At 36.6% G+C, this 24,014-nt stretch overlaps 3 protein-coding genes across 5 annotated transcripts; 1 reads left to right on the top strand and 2 right to left on the bottom strand.

The window, feature by feature from the left end:
* Positions 1 to 2,153: 2,153 nt before the first annotated feature.
* On the bottom strand, positions 2,154 to 9,779 carry LOC133522046 (uncharacterized). 3 transcript variants are annotated; one of them, XM_061857222.1, is made up of 3 exons: positions 9,128 to 9,779; positions 8,486 to 8,671; positions 2,154 to 7,911 (listed from the first exon to the last, which is right to left on the bottom strand). In XM_061857222.1, exons 1-3 carry the CDS (start codon positions 9,317 to 9,319, stop codon positions 6,811 to 6,813), a joined length of 1,479 nt encoding a protein of 492 aa, XP_061713206.1. In that variant the 5' UTR covers positions 9,320 to 9,779; the 3' UTR covers positions 2,154 to 6,810. The 3 variants fall into 3 exon arrangements, with proteins under 3 accessions (XP_061713206.1, XP_061713207.1, XP_061713208.1); XM_061857223.1 differs by having other exon boundaries at positions 6,806 to 7,911; positions 8,498 to 8,671; XM_061857224.1 differs by lacking the exon at positions 8,486 to 8,671 and having other exon boundaries at positions 6,806 to 7,911.
* LOC133522049 (uncharacterized) lies at positions 4,575 to 6,457 on the top strand. The gene is made up of 3 exons (XM_061857227.1): positions 4,575 to 4,707; positions 4,973 to 5,166; positions 5,429 to 6,457. Exons 1-3 carry the CDS (start codon positions 4,577 to 4,579, stop codon positions 6,406 to 6,408), a joined length of 1,305 nt encoding a protein of 434 aa, XP_061713211.1. The 5' UTR covers positions 4,575 to 4,576; the 3' UTR covers positions 6,409 to 6,457.
* A 34-nt stretch (positions 9,780 to 9,813) lies between the features above and the next one.
* LOC133522044 (TBC1 domain family member 16) lies at positions 9,814 to 23,386 on the bottom strand. Its single transcript, XM_061857218.1, has 7 exons — positions 22,106 to 23,386; positions 14,575 to 14,771; positions 13,622 to 14,123; positions 13,209 to 13,353; positions 12,640 to 12,746; positions 12,310 to 12,491; positions 9,814 to 11,727 (listed from the first exon to the last, which is right to left on the bottom strand). Exons 1-7 carry the CDS (start codon positions 22,966 to 22,968, stop codon positions 11,534 to 11,536), a joined length of 2,190 nt encoding a protein of 729 aa, XP_061713202.1. The 5' UTR covers positions 22,969 to 23,386; the 3' UTR covers positions 9,814 to 11,533.
* Between the last annotated feature and the right edge of the window lie 628 nt (positions 23,387 to 24,014).

Below are 24,014 nucleotides of genomic sequence, written 5' to 3' on the forward strand. Positions count from 1 at the left end.
TCATCTAGATTGATGGTGCTCGTGAGGGCAAATCTATTGAGCCCAAACACGATGGAGTTATGATGAGTAGATTAGGAATTATGGTGACCAACTCCTGACTCCATCATGAGACCCTGGACTTGATCTAGATCGATGGTACTCGTCAGGGCAAATCTTTTGAGCCCAAACACGATGGAATTATGATGAGTAGATTAGGAGTTCTGGTGACCAACTCCTGACTCCATCATGAGACCCTGGACTTCATTTAGATCGATGGTACTCGTCAGGGCAAATCTATTGAGCTCGAATACGATTGAATTATAATGAGTAGATTAGGAGTTCTAGTGACCTACTCCTGACTCCATCATGACACCCTGGACTTCATCTAGATTGATGGTGCTCATCGGGGTAAATCTATTGAGCCCAAACTCGATGGAGTTATAATGATATAATCGAGTAATATGCACAAACGATTGGCATCTTGGCTGGGCAGCATGGGTGCGTAGCCAACATGCCAAACGTTTACGATACGACAAGGAAACACTATCTGTCTCTCTATCGCACTAATATGCGCAATCGATTGGCTTCTTGGCTAGGTATCATGGGTGCGTAGCCAACATGCCAATCGTTTACGATACGACAACGAAACACTACTCTCTGTCTATCGCACTAATATACGCAAACGATTGGTATTTTTGGCTAGGCACTAAGCAAGTGTGTGGCCAACATGCCAATCGTTTACGATACGACAACGAAACACTATCTGTCTCTCTATCGCACTAATATACTTTATTTATACCTGCAGTCATTTAGTAACTTCTTCATTTTCCATTGGTGTGAAAGAGACAGAATAAAGAGCAAGGGTTATAGTACACTCTGTAGTCTGTACACTTAGTAGTAGTGTACATAAAAAAAAAACTACTGTGCATATACAATAAAATAAAGAGTGCCCATATGATATCATATGACACTAAAATTAATGTTGCTTGAAATTATATTGAAAACTATCAAGATTATTCTAGTCTGCATTGAAACGCGCGTCGCGTTGCCGGCGCTCGCGTACCGAGCGCCAACGCCATCTATCGAGCGTTATTTCGTGAAATCGGAGAACGCTCCAAGGATTAAGGGCTCTTAATATGTATGTTGTAATGTAACATGACATCACTATTTTTGTTCGCACATAGACAATTTACGTACCCACTTGCATTTCATTTTTGGCCACACTTTTGAAGTTTGACAGTCGTTTCTATCCTATTTATGTTTCATAATGAAAAAAATTGACTTATGAAGGAAAATGTGAAAAAAATACCCCCCCCCCCCCCCCACTCTCTTATCTCCGAAGTTAACGAATTAAAAATTATGTTTTTTTTACTTAATAATAACATTATCATAAATATTACAGGAAAAATAAAATTAGATTTCTATCTTGATAACTTTTTTTAAATTAACAATAAACAATTTGTAATTTAATTTGCAATTTAATCCCGTTTGCGGGTGTTTATTGTAGTTGAATACCCTCCTGTAGTTGAATCTTTAAAATAAAACAATAATTATTGAAATCGGTTCACATGATAAAGAATTATCCCTGAAAAACCAACATACATACATACAGATCGCACAAATTAGTTAGCCAATTCGCCCATAGATGGCGCTGTACACAATTATGCTAATAGCAAAGAGCATATAATCACTACGTTCTAATAGTATACTTCTGGTCATAAGTCTTTCGTGATTATCAGTGATCGGAACTATGGGAGTAAAACTTTAACAAAACTTATTAAGCGGACATAAAATAGTGCATACAGCCCTAAAAATATTCATGTCCATAGGGATAGGAATAGTATAGTACTTACAGCCATAAAAATATTTACATTCATAGATATTCGAATATTTTTAAGGCTATAAGCACTCTTTTTACGTCCGCTTGATAAGTTTTGTTAAAGTTTTACTCCCATAGTTCCGATCACTGGTGATTATAGTTACATGAGAAAATTGAAAGTTTGTACGGAACCCTCGGTGCGCGAGGTAAACGAACTCGTCCATGGCCGGTTTTGTTTTTTATCTTGAGTCCCAGCAAAGCATGTGGTCCACTTAGCAAATAATGCCAAGTATTGGCGTAGGCACTAGTGGAGTAGCACTAGAAACTATTTTAACGCAGATTAAAAAAAACAATGTCCAATGCTCATACATTTATTACTAATAAGATATGAATATATTTTAAATAGGATAACTGTTTATTAGGTAACTATATTACATTCAAGCAGATCAGATATCACAGAATATACATAACAATTCACAACATGCGAAAAATAAAGTTATCAACAGTTATCTAGTTATAATAATGGTAGGTACCACAGGTTTCCGTCCCTCAGTTATTATATAGGTACATATATATCCTACATATCTAGCAAACATGAAATTTAACCTTATGTGTGTTGACTAGTTAGAAATAAAATTATGTGTATATCAATTTAACAATGATATGTCATAATTAAAAATCTAATTACGTATGTAATGTAAATAAATGTGAAATTTAATAATAACTGATAAAAAAACTATCCTTGGCTTTAAGATACGCTTGTCAATAACAGAGCTCACTATAATTGTGTCGTTTTCAAGCAGAAAGTCCACCTATTTCGCCATAAGGACGCTTTGTCAGGTTATTCGTATAAAGATACAAGCAAATCTCGACTTTATGGTAAGAGACTAAGTGGGACCTTTGTCTAAACTTCGACACATTTTTTTCTGTAGGTAAGTAAGATATTATAATAAGGAATGCCATCGTGATGGGCAGGTGAATAACATATTATATGTACTATCATGAACACCTTCAATTATCTCATTTGATATGTTTTCTACGTAACATTTACATAAGCCATTTATAAATTTTATTTATTTTATTGCAAAACTGGTAACAGATATAACAACGAAGCCCTTGAAAATGTTTAGTTTTTATTCGGTACCTATTACCAAAGAGAATTTGAAATAGAGGTGGATTGTCAAAGAAAATGTACAGTAAATTTACTGCCATCTTTCGACACATGATTAAAACTTTTAGAACGCCATTTGACTTTGATCCTTATTCTTTCACTGATATGTGTTAAATTTGTTAATTATCAAAAAGTGGCGCCATCTTACCGGGCATCGGCATAAGGTTGTCGCGCAATCACCCGAAACGATACCACATACCTTCGGCCTTTGATCTATTATATGGCGCCACTTTTAAGTATTTAGCAATTTTAATACATATTACTGAAAGAATAAATTCTTTTAGCTATACTAGTAGTCATAGGTTTAAGGTAAAAGCGTCGAACTCAGGTGCCTACATACCAGTAAACAATAACAGTCATAATTATGTACTACGTTGCATTTCATTGAACAACCAGCTGCAGACGAAAAGTAGGCTAGTGGACCTAGTGGTTGTGTTTCGGCACATTTACCCCAGCAGTAATAATAATATCTTTGCATAAGCATTTACTTAACGCCATAACGAACGCCACGACTTAACGGATTATGAGCCAAGAAATATATGTATATTATGTATTATACATACTATATAAAATATATAAATACGTTTTAATATACAAATTCCAATGTATTTTATTTAGCCCATTTTAAACTGACAGCATATCTTAACATTTTGAAACATATATACCTTAAGGGTGACTTTTTTGTGATAAATTAATAAAATAAAATAAAAAATAATAATAAATATTATAGGACATTATTACACAAATTGACTAAGTCCCACAGTAAGCTCAATAAGGCTTGTATTGAGGGTACTTAGACAACGATATATATAATATATAAATATTTATAAATACTTAAATACATAGAAAACACCCATGACTCAGGAACAAATATCCATGCTCATCACACGAATATGCCCTTACCAGGATTTGGACCCGGGACCATCAGCTTCGTAGGCAGGGTCACTACCCACTAGGCCAAACCGGTCGTCAAATAAATTAAAACGGTTTTTACGGTTTTACGGTTTCATAGACCTTGTGGAACTGAATTATACATTTCGAATCTGAGCTACCTGCCTAGGTAGTTACTTTTTGCCCTCGCAGTTATTATTCGTAGTTCTATTAATTGAGACATTCTTAATCTAATAATAATTATTCACTACATATTTTGTTATTAACAACATAATGGGGAATGGATGAAAATATTAAATGTGCCTGATTATTTTTCTGGTCGTAGGAATAACCATTTCTAGTTACAGAAAAAAATTACAGATTTTTTGGTTGCGTCATACATTTTATAAAAATAAAAACATTTTGCTTCACCGCACGTCCGGCCCATTACGGCTGTTAAGAAGACTTTCTAAGTCTTAAAAAGTTATCGCTATTTGAATCTGTGGAGCGCATGACATTGACAGTTGATTGACAGCTTGTCATTCTTCACGCGGAATTCATAACCTTTTGTGCTCTCATCTGGTGAACTGTTTTTTTTGTATTTATGTGATTATTACGACTCGCTTCCCCACCCGGACCTCTGATTTTGCCTGCTCCAACGACGACCTTCGCTTTTGAACCCCGGACCTGATTTTGATAGCAATTTCGACGACCCCTGGCATTTGAATTCTGCAAACATGGATACCGCTGCTTTTGTTAGAGCAAACTCATCTAATTTGCCAAAAGTAGACCCATATATGCTTATGGAGTTTATGAAGAATAGCGACAAACATAATGCCGGTGAAATAAGAGATGCCAAAGCTTTGTCGTAAGTATCAACCTAACCCCTATCTCATTACCGCGCTTTATCTTGATATTGACCTGGCAAGCGAAAAATTAACACGCGGGACCTGGGTCATTTTTCATAAAATGTTTCAAATTAAAACAATATAAATTTTGGACATTTTTCATTTTGTAGCAAAGTAATCACATATTTAAATTTGCTTTAAAGTGTCTGTGGTTCCTTTAAATTGGTAACATTAATCTTATTTTGTTATAAAAGGAGAAAGCACTTAATTGTTTGTTTGTTTAAGGTCTTCAAGAGAATCATATGTTGAGACTGCTATTGGATATGTTGAAACAAAGCGGACTGGGAATCTTTGTGATGTGAGAGCTAAAGTTGTTCCTGAACAAAGAATAACAAGCAAATACTATGTTGTGATGGTCCATTTAGAAGAGGCAAATGAATCAATTATAGATACTTCATGTGACTGTGCAGCGGGGGCTGGTAAGTTTTGCTATAAACATGTCCTTATTGATTTTGTAGTTATTTTGAACAAACTACACTCAACTTGACCTGCGTGTGGTTCCCTTTCTGTCAAAACCAAAACTTACCTCTTACCCTATGCTAATCTGATCAGATATAACCATGAAATATTAATATGACACATGCAATTTAGTCTGTCATTTCAAGAAAAGTGGAGCTTTTGAATGTTCTCAATTAGTACAAGTTTTATTATAGATATGTTTAAAATGTTCTTTTTTCTTAGGTGGGTGTAAACATACTGTTGTAGTATTACATTGGCTACAAAAACGAAGTGCTGAACCTTCACCAACCAGTATCCAATGTTACTGGACGAAACCCAGCCTCAAACGGGCTCTAGACAAACCATTAATGTGTAAAGATTTGGCAAAAGGAGAAGTCGCCGAAAGGGGGCCAAAGGACCCTTTGGTACTGAAAAGACTACGACAAGAAGCAACCAAACATGGTTGTGGTAAAAGCCTGCTCATGGTATATGATCCTGAAAGACCGATGAAAATGAACTCAAAATATTGTATTTTTGACATGATGGTGGATTTTTTAGAAAAGGAAAGTAGGCCAACTTTTAACAAATTTAAAATATTTAGCAATGCAATAATGCTAGAAAATAAAGAAAAAATCATGAAAGACACTGTAGGCCAAGTGAACTCAAAGCAGTGGCATTCAATTCGACAAGGCCGAATTACAGGATCAAAAATTTATGAAATTGCTCATTGCAAAACACCCCATGGCAGTCTTGTTGAAGAAATACTAGGAGGGTGCAAAGCACCAGAAACAAAGTCCATGAAAAGGGGTAAAATCCTAGAAAAACGAGTACTGAATAAAGTAAAGACTGATATAAATAAAGAAATAGAAGAATGTGGATTTTTGATTATAGATGGAATTTTTGGAGCATCACCTGATGGCATTGGAGATGACTTTGTGGTCGAAATTAAGTGTCCCATTTCGGAGAAAACTAAAAAAAATTATATAAAGAATGGGCAAATTGCGAATAAGTTTATGGGCCAAGTGCAATTAGAGATGCTAGCGGCTGGCAAAAATAAGTGTTTGTTGTGTGTGGCGGACCCGAAATTTGAAAGCAACAGCTTAATTGAGACAATTGTTGTTAATTTTGATAAAAATTATATAGATAATTTGATGAGAGACGCAGAGAAATTTTGGGATGAGAATGTGTATCCTGTAATTTTAAAAAGTGCATCTACAGCATGACATTAATTTTGTACTTTGTATTTATTTTAAATAAATATGTTTGTCTTGACCTTATTATTACTCATTTTAACACCCTTAATGTTGAGCATGTAAAGCTGCGGGCCGGTGTGAAATACTGTCTCATCTATAAATCTATCTTCTTTTTTTTTTTTTTTTATACCACGACGGTGGCATACAAGCATACGGCCCGCCTGATGGTAAGCAGTCACCGTAGCCTATGGACGCCTGCAACACCAGAGACATTACATGCGCGTTGCCGACCCTGAGCGAAGCACCCCAAAGCTTTTTGGAGGCTAATTTGGCCTTACCCTCTACATATATGGCCTAGGAACTGGACTTAAATACCTGCCTACTACTCGAGGTTACCTATGGTATATGATAAAATAAAACAACATAATATTATCAAACGTCTTTTATTATTGGATTCTGAAGATTACTTAATCCGCAAGCTATAATGACCAGGTCGTCCAAATATTTTAAATGTTTGTTATTAACCACAGAGTGGGGTTTTAACATATGGAATTCCCGTAATCTCCTAATTACACGCTCAACGTGCACCCTCAAACTGGCAATCACTTTAGTTTTAATTACGTCTTTTTTTGTCATTTTTTGATTGGCGAAGACACTAGGAGGTCTTAAGAGTTTTCCATTTTTTGTGATTAAGAGTGATTCAATCTCCTTAAAACCACGATCGGCCATGATTACCGCATTTAGGGGAAGTACATCAACAAAGCCACTGTTCTCCGTGATGGCTTTATCAGATGTACGTCCCCCATAACCCTGTGAGATGAATGAAATGTATCCAGCGGGTGTGCAGCCAATCAAATATTTCATCGTGTTGCATGATTTGTACTGCGACCAAGTCTGCGCCTGCTTCTCTGGATCGCTGGGTTTTTCTATTTGAATCTCGAAACAGTCTATAATACACTGTACATTCGAATATCTGATTTTAAATGCTAATGGTAAATTTTTTTTTATTTCTGATAGTGGTGGTAAATATATACAATTTTGAAAGTATGTGGACAAAACTACGACGTTCTTTTCAAACACTAAACGTATGGTTGACCTGGCCATTTGAAATTCTTCACTCATCCTAGCAAAAGAGTCATTGTTTTTTAATTTAAATAGACATATGATAATATGAAATGCCAAACAAGAGCACTCCTGGGCAATGAAATTAATAATCCACCAAAAGCTTTTTGGCAGACCTAAAAACATTTTGGGTTTGTTAGTAATAATTTTTAGTAGGTGCTCCCTGCCACGTTTTTCAATATCCTCTTGTTGAGCACTCGAAGACGAGTCGAAGTTGGATGTCCCAAACAAGGATGGTGATTGATTGGGACTCTTCTCAGTGTTCGGTAGTTGCATCATTCGTGATGGCATCACACTTTCTTTTATTTTTCGCCCACGGAATTGAGTAGCTATGGTTTGAGTCTTCGGCTGGGCCAAAACAAACTTGTTTGAAACACCTATTCTTTTATCACACTGTATAGCTGCATCTATCTGAAACAAAAATGCAAAGAATAAATAAACAAAATATAATGCAACTTGTGACCCTACAATTTAACAATCACAGAAACAGGTAAAAGTTTATTTTTAGGTAAGGAAAGTGGGCATTTATTAAAGCCACACAAGTTGTAGTAGGTGCATTTGTATATAAATATTTGACATTATATCCATTCCTGTGTTCTATAAATACATCTTCATGCACAAAGACCACTAGTAATTTTTACCTATACTTTTTCAGTAGGCCTAGCACATGACTGGCGCTACAGTATCTCGCAGCGAGATAGACTACCCGTCTTTTTCTATGTTAATTTAAGAGGGGCGGGTAGTCTATCTCAGCGCGAGATACTGTCGCGCCAATCATGTGCTAGAGCAGGTCAAGTGCTTATTTAACAATACTACGTTAACATACATTAGAACTTGTAAATTAGTGTTTTAAGAAAAATTAAAAAAAGAAAAATAATTAGCACAGGTAGCAAAGTAAAGTTGGAATTTAAATTCAGTGTGACAGATTAACTATACCCAAGAATATTAATACATTTATGTGCGCAACACTATTGTGATTATTTACACTGTCAGAGACCTGCATGCCAGCATTGTCAGCAGCACTTGAAGTTGATGGCCGATTAAGATCTTCAATATTCTTATTGATTGCACTCAATGGTTTTTTTGAAAAATTCTTAAGTATGGCATTTATTTTTAGTCTTGGCTTTGCACCAGAGATCCATTGTCCATAATTTTCCAAATCTTCTTCAAACTGTAAAAATATTAGAAAACATTAAACATTTATATTTAACAGTTGTCATAATCTTCCAAATGTTCCCCAGTATTTGCTGTAGCTCACTTATGGAGCCTGGGGTCTGCTGGGCAATATAACATTAAGTATTGGCATAGGCACACATTTTTTAACTGGAGGAAACTAGGCATTGTTTTGATCAGCCCAGTTTCCTCATAGTGTTTTTGTTCACCATGTACTGACAAATACCACATGTTATTTTAATACAAAGTGAAAATTCATTGATATGACAAAGGGTTTAAACATGACATAGCAGCACCTACATTAATGTAATGTATTAATAAAATTGTTTTTTACCAGCTTACCATAAATTATTCCATCCATTATTCCACAATTTAAAAAAATGCCATATCATCAAAACTAACATGGGGGTAATTCATTTTTTTACAGAAAGGTAAACAAAACAAGGTAACTTACATTTAAGTGGTCCGCACAGCAAAACAGTGCTCGGTTTGGACAGTTCCTGCCAACCAATTGACACCAACGTTGTTTCAGCTCTTTTCTTACAGTAAAAAACTTCAAATCCGGGTTTTTCAGATCAGTCTTGGAGCACGTTGGTATAAAGCATGTTTTAGGATCTTTATATAGTTTATAAGTGTTTGTATTCATGGTGATGAACACGGTACCAAACTAATAGTCCAGTTTCAGTTGCAGTGGTCGTCGAAATTGCTATCAAAATCAGGTCCGGGGTTCAAAAGTGTAGGTCGTCGTTGGAGCAGGCAAAATCAGAGGTCCGGGTGGGGAAGCGAGTCGTAATAATCACATAAATACAAAGAAACCAGTTCACCAGATGAGAGCACAAAAGGTTATGAATTACGCGAGAAGAATGACAAGCTGTCAATCAACTGTCAATGTCATGCGCTCCACAGATTCAAATAGCGATAACTTTTTAAGACTTAGAAAGTTTTCTTAACAGCCGTAATGGGCCGGACGTGCGGTGAAGCAAAATGTTTTTATTTTTATAAAATGTAAGACGCAACCAAAAAATCTGTAATTTTTTTCTGTAACTAGAAATGGTTATTCCTACGACCAGAAAAATAATCAGGCACATTTAATATTTTCATCCATTCCCCTTCGAAATAAAAATAAACTATAGTAATGAGCAACGAAAACAGGATTAGGTATATATAATTAATTTTCTATAGCAATTTGACGCAGGTCACGCAATGTTATTTATTGACTTCTGTTTTTTTTTTTTTTATATAGTCAGTATGTCTTTTCAATCCCATAAATTGGAATCAATTCCTGCACCCCATAAATAGGTAGGTTATTACCTGTATCTAAAGCATGAAAGTTTTTCGCATAAGTATTGTAATAAACACATTCCTTTATGGACTCCGGGCTCTCCGCCGGAAGCTCGGCCGAATTTCACCTTCCCATAAAAACGGAGTTTCCTTCCTTCTCATTTTAAAACTTACGTGTAGTAAGTACATGTTGGATTGTAATGAAACTTTACATATCTAATGACATGAGGTATATCTATGCCTGTAATTAGTTTATATAGCTCCAGCTTATAAAACAAACGAAATAGAGCAAAAACTAATTTTGCATGAAAAACTTAAATTCGCTGTATTTTTTAAATGAGAGCGACCGTAACTAGGTCTGTATGGAGAACCGAGCTTGCTGCGGGGTTTTAAACTAAAATTAAATATCGGATTTAAGGGCAACAAATTATATAAAAGCGGACTTTGTATACTCGTATAGCTACAGCACGGCATGATTATTATTGGCATGACTAAATAATCAGACATAGGAATCCGCGGGGCAAAATTGTTTGACAAGTAGGGAGTTCCTGTATCGATAAACTCAACTATCGATGCTAGTTCTATATACTAGTGATCACTCAAGGGTTTGCTTGTAAAAATATGTTTTTATTAAGAGTAAAAAAAAAAAAATAACTTCTTCGTTTTTAAGACAATTTTATAATTTTACTCATCCCAATTTTTTTGTTCCTGAATGTCCCATTTACTAAATGTCAAAGTAAACGACCAGAATTTGTTCCATATTTTCGGGCGTTAAGCGTCCCCGTCTTGGCTGATAAATCCATTTCAGGTGGCTAAATGATTTTTCAATTTCTGTGGAGGGGCATAACAAATTTTTATAAAGTGATCTATTGTACTTCGTCTATTCTTCGGTTTTAAAATTACTTCTTCACATTTTTGTAGCATATTAATTTTTTCCATAGTGTCGTATGCGGAGTTTTTCTTAAAAACATATTTAAATTTATTGTAAATATTTTTTCCTTTTTCGACCAAATATATTTTGGATAATGTACCTAAACTGTACTTTATTTTAATTTTCGTACACCAAAGTCTAGCGATAGATGTGGCGATTGTAATTTATTTGTAGACTCTTGAATAATATTTAGATTTTCAGCAATCAATTTAAGTTCACCCTGAATATTTGATTTAACTTAGTGCAGTTTTAGATTTTTTAACTGCTATACCATCTGATGAAGAAATCAAAATTTTTACGTTTACTTAAAAACGAAGAAGGATAGGTATACTGAGTTATTATTTAATTATTTTTTTTACTCTGAATAAAAACATATTTTTACAAGCAAACCCTTGAGTGATCACTAGTATATAGAACTAGCATCGATAGTTGAGTTTATCGATACAGGAACTCCCTACTTGACATTACTTGTCAAACAATTTTGCCCCGCGGATTCCTATGTCTGTGAATAATTAATACGGCATTCCGAGAGAGCAGTCGAATATTCATTATTCGGCCAAAACCACTGTTCCTGGCATCTCTAGACGACACAATACCGACGTCCGACAGTAATAAGATGTGTGCGTGTCGGTTCATCACTTAAGAAAACTACTGTACAGCGTATTTGCAGAAATCATGTTCTCCGTTGCATTCGACGCTAGGCCGGTGCGCAGAGTCCCAGATGCCGGGCCCGCAGCGCTGGCACAGGCCGGCCAGCGAGCAGGGGATGCGCACCAGCTGCCGGAACTGGTGCAGTAGGCCGCGTGCTTTGCGGAGGATCAGTTGCCCATCCATGTACATTGCTGTAGCACAATGATTTTATGTTAGAAAATTAATGTCTTAAACAATCATACCGCGTTTCCAGTTTAGAAATGGCCAGTCGCACGAAAAGACTGCAAAAAGACACGTGCAAAGAGATCTGCATGTAATGTAAGAACTGCTTGTTCAACTATCTTTTCTCGTACAGCTGTAGTCATAACTAAAGGCCGCTTTAAGGTTATCTACCATTCGCTTTCGTTTGATCTAAGTAGAACTTAACTGACAACCTATAGATCTAACTAAAAAATTTAATTCCGTGAAGAAATAATATATGAATCCGCTCAAATATCAGTAAATCACATATCTACGTAACTATCTGAAGTGCAACAGCATCTCATCAGTTTTGAGGCCCTTCGCGACGACGTTATCGGCGAACATCGCTATGATGGCCAGGCAGAGGAACAGGTGGAAGTACTCTGTCTGGCAGTTCGCCTCGCAATTTGAGTCTTAGTACCATACCCAACAATATACTAAAAGTTGGTCCCGGTATCAGAAACTGAACTGATCCCAGAATTCCATTAGTTGGCCACGGGCACGATGGACACTAAAGCGAATGAGCCACATACCTAACGAACTAAAGTGCAGCAGCATCTCATCAGTGTTGAGGCCCTGTGCGATGACGTCATCAGCGTATACGGCTATGATGGCTAGGCAGAGGAACAGGTGGAAGTAGTCGGTTTGGTAGTTCGCCCAGCATGCCTCCCACATGCGTAGCGCTACGGCTTCGGTGAATTCGCGCTTGAAACACCTGGAATATGACATTCGACAGTAAATAACTTGTGTGAGCGCTATCGAACAGCACTTTCTTGCGGAAAAGCTACAACGTAATTCTCTTTCTGTCTTCTTCTCTCTCTCTCTCTCTTCTGGAAGAAACATAAAAACAGTACGCCACTTACAATAATATCCACCGGTGACAGAAGAGAAGCTCCATTGCGTCCACATGCTTTTCCAAGTGTTTGTAGAAATGCGGTAACATTATCCTTATCAATTCACGTAGGTAACTCTGGAATAGACATAATTATATAGATCGCAATAGGTAACTATAAGTACTTATGTTGTTGATGATCTATCAAAGCATACCTTCTGAGAAAGTGCTTGAAAAGTTAGGTCAAAAATGCCCTGAATGGCTTTGAGAAAAGAGGTACGACTTGGCGGGGACACTACCGTGCCCTCATAATGATATTGCGTTGCCAACTTAGAGAAGTAAAATTAAACTTGAAGGTAATGAAGGTGCTACATTTACTTTCTCTGAATGTATTATGCTGAAATGTTAATAACCAACATGGAAAGGAAATCTACTTATACTGTTCGGCAGCAGTTAGCATTTCAATACTGAGTTTGCTGGACTTTATATTAGATCAATAGATCTAATTAAAGTCCACATTCCTATCATACATATTCCTACCCCATTCATTTCCTTCCTCTCATAAGTATGTAGTCAAGTTTTCGATTCTAAAGAACTTACAAGATTAATATCCATATCATTGTCGGTAGGTGTGCACACGAATATGGCTCGTTGCATCAGCCCCACGAAGCACCAGAAAGCTTCCGCTTCGCACTTGATTTCGCAGAGTACGGGCGCTAACAAGTCACTCATGCCCTGCGTGTAGCTGGAACAAAATGGGTATCACATGAGTTTGAAAACCGACCTGATTAATTATCTATTAACTCAAAAATAGGTTGAAAAATATGTTACTTTTTGTACACGATACACTAAGATTGCGGATGAAAGCGACGACCAAAAACTGTTTTTTTTTTGTACTAACAGCTCTCTTAGCCGACCATTGGTATTTTATTAGGTATATCTTGTCTTCGTAATAATTATTACAAAGACCTTAAGGTTTACGAATTGCTAGTTATGTGGACTATGGCGCTTACCCTAAAACAGGATTATATACAGCATAATTCAGCAAAATATTCTTCATAATCTCTACATTATAATTGTTTTCGCCGGCAAAGAAAGGATTCCCCCGATCCGTCCTCACTACGTCTTTCTCAATAACGCACTGCACATTCTTCCAAAACAGCGCGTATTGCTCCGGGGTCATCTTCTCCAGCCGTTTCCGAGTAATTTCTTCATATTCTCTAGTCCTTAATTGAAGAATAATTTCCCGCTCGTCATAAGTAGTATTATATGGGTAACAGTGAAGCAAGAACGGCCAGACCTCTCTTCGTAACTCCTTATCTAAACCTCCAAAGAAAACGCCTTTTCTCAGGAACAAATCGTCTTCTATCAATCCCTTCCCATTCATGACTTTTCCATAAAATATTTCTGGCGTAATTTTTGGTATCTTTCCTTCTTCGGGATGCTGCTCTGATTTTTGTACTTCGGGACGGCATACCATGAAATGGCGATACGGCAAATTAGGTTCTTCTGATCCTGTAATTGAGTTTATATTATATTAAGATTGTTGATGTTCCTCGGGCCGAGTGAGTGGCGTAACATATTATGATAATGGAATTAAGTACAGGCCGTATAGCCACTCCATTAACGGACCAAAAGGCGAAATAAGGGTCGCAGTCGCACCGACGTCCTTATTTTGTTATTACAGTTGCGTGTAGCTTTCAGACGAATGATTACGAAATAATATTTTTGTACTATTGTCTAATATTTACAAATGTGAGGCTTTTATTAACATTGCTACTGTCCTTATGTATATATACTATAGTATGGTGGCGGTCTGTGTTAAAGACTGAATAGGGCGGAAGAACGTTATTAAGAAGATGCTACCGGTGCAATAACTACGCTAGGTGAACCAGCCCTTCGTTGTGGAAGTTTAGGAGTATACAAAGACTAAAGGCTGTGAAGGTTGTTAGAAGAGGCCTCTTACCCGGCGCCCGCCTGATGTTGTGCAACAACGAGTGCCACCGGTGCAACACTTGCGCCAAATGGTCCAACCCGCCGTGGTGAAAGTGCAGGATCTTGTACTGGGACTCGCGTGACGCAACCACCAGCTGCCCACATGTGCAGTTGTCATCGTTGAAAAAAAGCCGCAGGGATCGCATCTGGCTCAGGTCCACTGAGAATCTGGTGCAAAAACACTCGATTGGAAAAATGTCAGCGTTTGTATTCGATTATTCGATATAAGCAATCAATCAATCATTATTTATTTGCAGTTAAAAACATTATACAATGCATGCAAATACATTTTTATCGAGCATTACACCACTGGTAATGTCAAAATTAATAATTATAGTCTACAAGTAAGAATAATAAATTAAGAATAAAAATCCATTAATATCAAAAAATTAACTATAAAAGAAATGCACGGAAAAGGAATGGATGGTGATTTAGAATGATAAATATACGAGTTATAGATAAATGAGTAGAAGCGTTTGAATTTTTCGTCAAATCTTACCAGAAAACTATGAACTTATATTGGAATACATCCTTATTTATATGGTAAAAAAAGGTCTGTTACTTTAGTCCTTACTATATATTTGTTGTTGACTGTACTATTCAACTATCTAAATTTACAAAAGAACCGGAAAGTCTCGGTAATGCAAATGATCACCTCTTTCGGCTGAATTCTATTAATGGCTGTGATTTATATGCTCGAATACTTAGCCAGATAATGGGATATTATTAAGATCCGTGCAAGCTACGTTAGTGGGGTTTTGTAGTAGTAGTAGCAAAACTCTTCATTGTAAAAAAAAATTAAAACAAAAAGGAAATAAAACACTCATAATTAGTACAAAGGCGAACTTAGCCTTTAAGGGACCTCTTCCAGTTAACCTTTCAGCAATTGAGGGAGAATTGGAGACGGTAGACATCCGTACTGTACAAAGTGGCGCAAAAAAACCTATTTATTAACATTATTTTTGTGCCTTGCTCTTGTATCGTTTTCAAAATCTTAAAACTCATGATATATGTAGACCAAACATAGATAAGTGGCGTAACTCATTTCCAAGTCGCGCGCCTAGCTACCGCTCAGATACCTAACTGTGGTTGCACTTGATCTAGTCACTATTAGACTTTGAATTTTTGCCCCCTCTTCATATTGGGCATTTTCCATAGTAAATAAAACTTTCAATTTGTCTGGGTTAGCGTTGTTCATTTCATTACTATTCCAAATTTCAAATTAAGTGGTTCTCGAGATATTTAGAGATATGACGGACGGAAGGACGGACAGACGGACAGACGGACGGACGGATGGACAAACTCGCACCATAAGAGTTCCTTTTCTTCCTTTTTGGTACGGAACCCTAAAAACGAATGCCTAATTCCTATCTGGCACCTAAGATGCATATATACACCCATCAAAAACACTAAGTATTCAGTCAGAAAAGGTACCTTTAAAAGCAAGGGCTAAAGTTACTTCTAATTTCCCCCTCTCGTATAATTTCCGGTTCTTTAATGGAATATGGCTTCCCTATCAATTGCCAGCGCAAAAAATACGTCAAATCAATGAGTAGGATCTCTATCATTGTGATATCGGTCGATCCCATAGGTAGAGTATTTATGTAACAAAGCTTTTAGAGGAAGGTGGGATGCTTTTTAGGGTTCCGTAGCCAAATGGCAAAAAACGGAACCCTTATGGATTCGTCATGTCCGTCTGTCTGTCCGTTTATATCACAGCCACTTTTTTCCGAAACTAAAAGAACTATACTGTTCAAACTTGGTAAGTAGATGTATGTATTATATGAACCGCATTAAGATTTTCACACAAAAATAGAAAAAAAAACAATAAATTTTGGGGGTTCCCCATACTTAGAACTGAAACTCAATTTTTTTTTCATCAAACCAAAACAAAACGTGTTAGTTATGTATGGATAGGTCTTCAAAAATGATATTGAGGTTTCTAATATCATTTTTTCTAAACTGGATAGTTTGCGCGAGAGACACTTCCAAAGTGGTAAAATGTGTATCCCCCTGTAACTTCTAAAATAAGAGAATGATAAAACTAATAAAAATATATGATGTACATTACCATGCAAACTTCCACCAAAAATTGGTTTGAACGAGATCTAGTAAGTAGTTTTTTTTAATACGTCATAAATGGTACGGAACCCTTCATGGGCGAGTCCGACTCGCACTTGGCCGCTTTTTTCTACTCGAAGACTGTAATGGTTGAATTAAGATTTTGTATACCAAACTAGAATTGCGTAAAGCTTAGTTTATATAGAATTGGCACATAATTAGCAATGTTTAAAAATAATAATTCCATGGCGGGAAAAAAATTACAGTTACAGTTCAATCACCAACCTTCAAAGTATTAATGTTGAAAATATTATTTTCTAGCTCCTTTTGAGAAAAGGAGATTGATCGTGCACAAATACTTCGAAAATTCTTATCGATCCCGGACGAAGACAGCTAAGTCGCTTAAGATGCTAACAGCTAGTATTTGTAGGGTCATAAAACGTTACAAGGAGACTCTATCGACAGACAGGAAAATACAAACTAATCGGAGGTCTGGGACAAATAACAAGATTTTGGGAAAAAAAGTCCCAAGGTCACTCAAACAAAATTCAGGACGGTCTAATTACGATTTATCCCACAAATTCAAAGAAACTTTTAGAAAGATAAAGATAATTCACCTCAGAGGTGGCTATAAGAGCTATCGAGCAATAAAACAGCCAAATCGGACTGTTAAACAGATCCGACAAGCTAAAACACTAGCTCGACTATTGTACGACCCAGTATTGACAAAATTCGAAGTTTGCTTGTTGTTGGAATACAAGGTATGTAAAACTCGATTTTAATTCACTACTCGGTTCGATGTTTTATATGGCTAATAATAGAGATAATGTACCCGAAAAATATAAGTTCGTGAAACTTGATAAGTTCGCAAAAAACATATGATATGGCAAAGAATTTATCACTGCGGCTGTAAGACGAAAAGTTTTATAACATAGTCAACAATGAAGTCGGACCTTTATATTAAAGAGTGCTTAGAAAAATGAGTATTGCCATTTATTAGAACCCATAACGGTCCTGAGAAATGTTGGCCAGATTTAGCCAGCTGCCCAAAAATAGTTTTGGCATGGTATGCTAATAATCAGGCCAATTACATACCCCGCGAGATGAATCCTCCGAATTGTCCCAAATTTCAATCTATCAAAAACTACTGGGCAATCATAAAAAAAATTTAAACAAGACTAGTCAAATTGTCCAATTGTTGTGCAGAAGATGAGGGGGGTCCATTATGAAAACAGTTCGTAATTATTTACATAACAGAGATTTTTTTTTTAATTTATACATATGTGAACTGAACGCTTAATATATTACTATTTAAAATTCACCATTCTAAACTTTCTTATTTTATTTACTTTAAAAAATAAAAATCTTCTAGTGCGTACCAATTCTATATGAACTATGCTTTACTTATCATGTATATGCTCTCTTAACTATAATATTGATTTCAATACGCTGTAGTCGAACTATAAAAAAAAAATTTGCTTACGTGTTAGATATTACATTACAGACGTTACAGTTACGAATTTTCCCTTGAACTTGAATGGTATTTTAAATTTAGCAATATACACTACGTTCAGCGATAATTTCGCGCGGGAGTTGCGCGTTTATGTCTACCTATTTGTCTACTGAGATACCTACCAATTTTCATTAATTATTTAGGTTTTATAGTAAAAAACTATTTTTTCATATGACTCGTAGAAAAAGTATTGTATACAATAGTGATATAATCAAGCTTTTCAATCTCGTACCTTACTTACTTAATCATGGTACTTGACTGAAATCTCTCTATTTAATCACGATTGTATAATAAAATACTATTAAAGTCCTTATATTATAAAGCTCTACTTTTCTCTTAATTTGCCTTTCAGGCCATGCCATACGTTCTCCAAAAATTAGTCGAATAGGTAAAATAACTTAAAGTAACTTAATAAAATGAAGATAATAAGTATTAATTTTAAAAAGTAAATCTATCTCTCTATTTAATCACGATTGTATAATAAAATACTATTAAAATACTATTAAAGTCCTTATATTATAAAGCTCTACTTTTCTCTTAATTTGCCTTTCAGGCCATGCCATACGTTCTCCAAAAATTAGTCGAATAGGTAAAATAACTTAAAGTAACTTAATAAAATAAAGATAATAAGTATTAATTTTAAAAAGTAAATCTGAAGTGGACACCCGTGGCACGGCTGAGGATGCCGGCAGCATTTTCCTCACTGAATCGAAAATTCGTATGAGTTGTGCGAAAAAGCTGCCAGCTCTTATATCACCGGTGAAGGCGGTGAATACCTACCTATTGTAGATTTTTATCAATTCCATTTAGACAATGTCATAGTCTATCTAGAACTAACTCCCTATCAGGCACCCAAGGTCATATCGATATGTCAGGGTTACCCTTACAGATATAGTAGGCGACGGATCCAGCCAGCAATAATAAAATTCTCTACATTCTTTGAGAACAATCGGAGTATTATTACGATGAAGAGCGCTCTACGGCATACTTAATGATGAGTAGGCGACCTTTCACTTTCAGGAATGGCAAAGATTAAATAATAATGAATACTAAATTATACCACCCTAGAAAATTAACAAAATTTTTGATGTTCAGTATAATGACTTGGACTTTGACGACCGGTTTGGCCTAGTGGGTAGTGACCCTGCCTACGAAGCTGATGGTCCCGGGTTCAAATCCTGGTAAGGGCATTTATTCGTGTGATGAGCATGGATATTTGTTCCTGAGTCATGGGTGTTTTCTATGTATTTAAGTATTTATAAATATTTATATATTATATATATCGTTGTCCAAGTACCCTCAACACAAGCCTTATTGAGTTTACTGTGGGACTTAGTCAATTTGTGTAATAATGTCGTATAATATTTATTATTTATTTATGACTGATTGCTCGCCGACTACCCAACGATGATGAGGAAATTCTTTCGGACCGAGAGCACGAATTCGGTGCATTCCCATCTGTCCCCGCGCGCTACATACAAAATTACACATCATTCCCATCTGTGCCCACTTCTTGTATGGCGGTGGTCACGTGAGGCGGGCACAGACGGGAATACACCGTGATTTCTAGTCATACATATGTCTAAAACTTAGTTTGACGAGGTGTTCATTTCAAGGATTCAAGAGATAAACTAGCGTAATAATAACGATCCTAAAGAAAATTCAGCCAGAATTACAATAATGAACAATACAAAGAAATTTTTAATTACTTTTATGCGGGAATGGCGTATCTGTTATTATTTATTCTATGTTAATATGCTGACTTTAATTTCCAGTTTATATTTAAAGGAGCGCTTAGCTTAATTTGGAGTAGGAGCTGGTAGGTACTAAAAATACGAGTAAAACACCTACACAGTTTCACTCAATTGCTTGACGTAGGCTTTCATTACCATGAAGTCTTTATGTTTAATATGGATTAATACATACATATATCTAAGCCCTATCTGATGCATTATTAAGCATGTGCTGCTGCATAGTGCTGGCGCATAATGCTCTGAATCTAATAGACAGAAGGCCTTAAGAGTGGTTAACGCCCAGGAAATTAGAAAGGAACAACAGTTATTTGTGCAACAAGAGAGGAAAGTTAGTTTTTCTTGCGGGTGTTGATTTTGAGTCGCGAGTAAACGAAAGATTCTAAGTTAGAATCTTGAGCGTAGCGAGGGACTCAAAAACACAAGATGTAAAATAACATTTCTCTCGTGTAACACATACAACATTTCACCTCAGTAATGAGAACATATTAAAAGTTAAAACAATTCAACATCAAGTAAAGTTTTTATTCCTGTATTCATGGCCTTCACTAAATTAAAGAGCTACTTTATCTCACTCCCTGGAGTGGATAGGTGGACGGACGGACGGACAGATGGATGGATGGATGGACGGATTTGCCAATATGCGCGCCGGAAGCAACGGTTAAACAATGTCGAAGTAAATAGGTAGGTATTAGCTAATTATGACCCAGTTTATTACATATGTGCACCAAAAATATAGTTTGAACCACAGGTCGTATACACCATTGCGTATCTATACTACATGCATACATGCATTGCAGTTAGTTGCAGTTATGGTATCGTGTAACGTGCCCGATAGTAGTGCATTGCATACGTTGCATTATTAATGAGCACAGCTACTTTACCTAGTGAGAAATCGATTTGATGTAATATGAATGTAGGTTTCAGGTTTAATGTTGTTGAAGATAGCCTAAATTGATTTATCAAATCATGATCCTATCAGAAGGTATACCAGATACCTATGCGTAGATCTAATCGTCCATTGGAAACATTGACCAAAATATTGCTTTAATTATATGGTGCATGACATGAGGTATTTGATTAACTTCTGCACTAACTAGCTGCTCTAATACTTAATTATTATTTGTGTGAGCTTGTGAAGTGGAATAAACAAACACATCATTTTAAGTATACAGGGTCCTGGGAGTAGCTCGATCTACTCCCTAAACTTGTTTGTTCCGCATAGCATTTACCCCATTTTATATTTTAACCAATCGTTTATTTTCACAGTACTACGTTTTGCAATAAAGAATAGGTATGTTGTTGTTGTCCTAAGGCACCCCAGAGCAGAGGGTCAAAGGGCCAGCCTTCACAAGCTCGCGCCATGCCTTCTTCTATCTTCACAGCGACCCTTCTGGCCTCGCTTCCAGCTCAACCCGACCCGCGACCGCTCGTAGCTCACTTATAATGGACCGTTTCCAAAAGTGTAAGAATAGGCGTGAGCGGAGCCGAAGCCAACACGAAGAAGCCCTAAGACACTTTAAAGAAATGTAAAAGGTACAACGAGCGAATACTGCCTTTGCCCGTGTGATTGGGACGCACACAGAAGCAACACCCGCAAGGGTGTAAGAATTATTAAGAGTTGATGGAATCTAAAATGATCTAGAATGTTGGGTGCAAGTGCTGGGGGGTGGACTAAATATTGGGCTATGAGCGTAGCGAGGGCTCCGTCTAGTTAGGTTGTGAAAGAAATGTTTAAGATAAATTACACTTTGGAGAATAAAGTAACCAGGACTTACGCGGGTAGATACTACATTTTAATATTGTGAAAACAACGATTGGTTAAAAATGAAAATGGAAAAATATGCTACCTACTGGAAATTTTGCTACACGGACCAGTTTGGAGACCTGATCTAGCTACTCGCTACCAGGAACAACTACCTATGCATATATGGCATTATGTACCTAATGGTATTTGGTATACAACATCTATCCAAGTTAGGATCCGGTTAGCCTGACGTAATGATATGCAATTTCAAGATTGCAAATGCGTTGGCAACTGAAGATTAAACTACTTCATATGCTAATTTGTGCTTTAATTACCATTTAAGACATAGATAAGTGATTGATTTGTACACCTTATCGCGTCGGGATAAGGTCTATTTTTGGGATTTTTCTTGTGCTTCTTGTATACTAACCTTCGACATTTTATCGGCGCGCGTCTCTGTGGTACCGGTGAGCTCTGCACACTCTCAGGAAACACCAGGTTATGCTTTAGCGCAAGAAATTCAGGGGTGCTCATCCAATTGGGGTTGCCTTCGTCGCACGAGCTCATGGAGAGCGACCTTATAAACTTGTCACCAGACACCGAGTCAGGAGTCAAATCGATGTTTTCGACGGTGGGATTAGCAATAGTTATGTTGACTGACGTCATAGACTGCGACCTCACGTGTTTATCAAACATAAAAACATCGTCCTTGTTTTCATCTTTCTCAAAACTCCCAAAAACACTATCTTTCGCCGAATCAACGGTCTTTACCGTAGGTTTTGAGCTGGATGTCAAATCGTCTTGCGTAGTTTCATTATGCGTGTATCGTGTGTCGTTAGACTTAATACTATGTTTGTCAGAGTTAGAATTAATACTTGTTGTTTCTGACGAATCTGAAAATGCGTTTTCGTTGTTAGAATCGATCTTCTTATTTGAGTCATTTGGCTTTGTTTCTTTGGTAGTTTTACGCAGTCCCAACTCATCGCTCGGACTTGTTTCTACGGCTGAAGGGCATTTCTTGAGCGTAGAATTAGGTATCCAATTTAAGAATAGCGTGGGTCGTTTGGCATTGTTATGTTGATCTGTAAATACCTTGGTAGTAACAGTTAGATAGCCTGGATGATGGATAACATCGAGCTCATGCCTAGCGATGGTTGGAGGATGTACGCACACGTTGTTTTTGCAGAATAATATTTCATTGTCGACATAATCTGGCAGCTCCTCGTAGTCCTCGAACTCAAGTCCTAGGAAGTAGCTCGAGGCCCTTTTCAACAGTTCGGGAAGCGGCATCATTCACATTTCCCGTTTACGTTATCGCGAGCGACCTCATCGGAGCGCGGCTGTGTGTGTACTACGCGCATAAACACCTACGCTCTGATAACAGTATTGATCCGTCCAGAATAGCGGCCCGCTGTGACAGCTGTGTTTACCGTCCGGAGCTAAAAGAGCGTAAGATTGCTATGTTTTTTAAAGATATTAGTACTTCTTTATCTAATGTGCTGTATTGTATCGCTGACACAAATGCAAATATGCTGTAGACCTTTGTTTTACAATGCGTACCGCGTTCAAAGGTATCTGAAAGGATTTTATTGTTTATATTCTTAAATTAAAAATCAAATTTACCTGACTAGGAATTCATAATACCTACAGTCAAAGTCTAAAATATCGATACTGATAAAGAGCCAAAAGCATCTATTCTACATAACACTGCCTTAATGTACCTATGCCAGGGGTCGGCAAACCGCTGCTCACGAGCCGCATGCGGTTCTTTGGAGGTACGATCAGCCGTAAAAATGCATAGCGACTTTATCAATGAATTCATTCATAATTTCTCCATGCAATTTCCAGCTGACTGTACAAATGCGGCTCTTAGCGTCACCCATAAAATTAACCCTTTCTTACACTAATACACCACTGAAAACCACATTTGCGGCTCTTTAAGAGGGAAGAATAGCTTTTCTATTCTAACGAAATAACGTTAATTTTTCTATGAAATACCATTTCGGGAGAAAACGTTTTCCACTAACGAAATCTTAACAAATCACCTTGATTTTGATGTCGATCGCTTCAGCATAATATATTCTAGGTTTATAGGTTTCGCGCTTTGGATTTTTTTTATTGCATGTTTTGAAAAAAGTTAAAACTTATAAACCTAGTTTTTCATTGTGCCAATAACATACTAAAAAATCATGGAAAATGGAAAATATTTAGAAGTGGTAAACGTTTTCTCTTTTTGTATGGACGGTGACTTGTTATACTTCCCTTTTATAAAACTGGTGATTTCTAATTTCTACTGCAGTTGAAAAATTTCTGCTGTTCTCTTTTTCTTAAAAGATTGC

Source organism: Cydia pomonella, chromosome 10 (genome assembly GCF_033807575.1).
Source record: "Cydia pomonella isolate Wapato2018A chromosome 10, ilCydPomo1, whole genome shotgun sequence".
Lineage (NCBI taxonomy): Eukaryota > Metazoa > Arthropoda > Insecta > Lepidoptera > Tortricidae > Cydia > Cydia pomonella.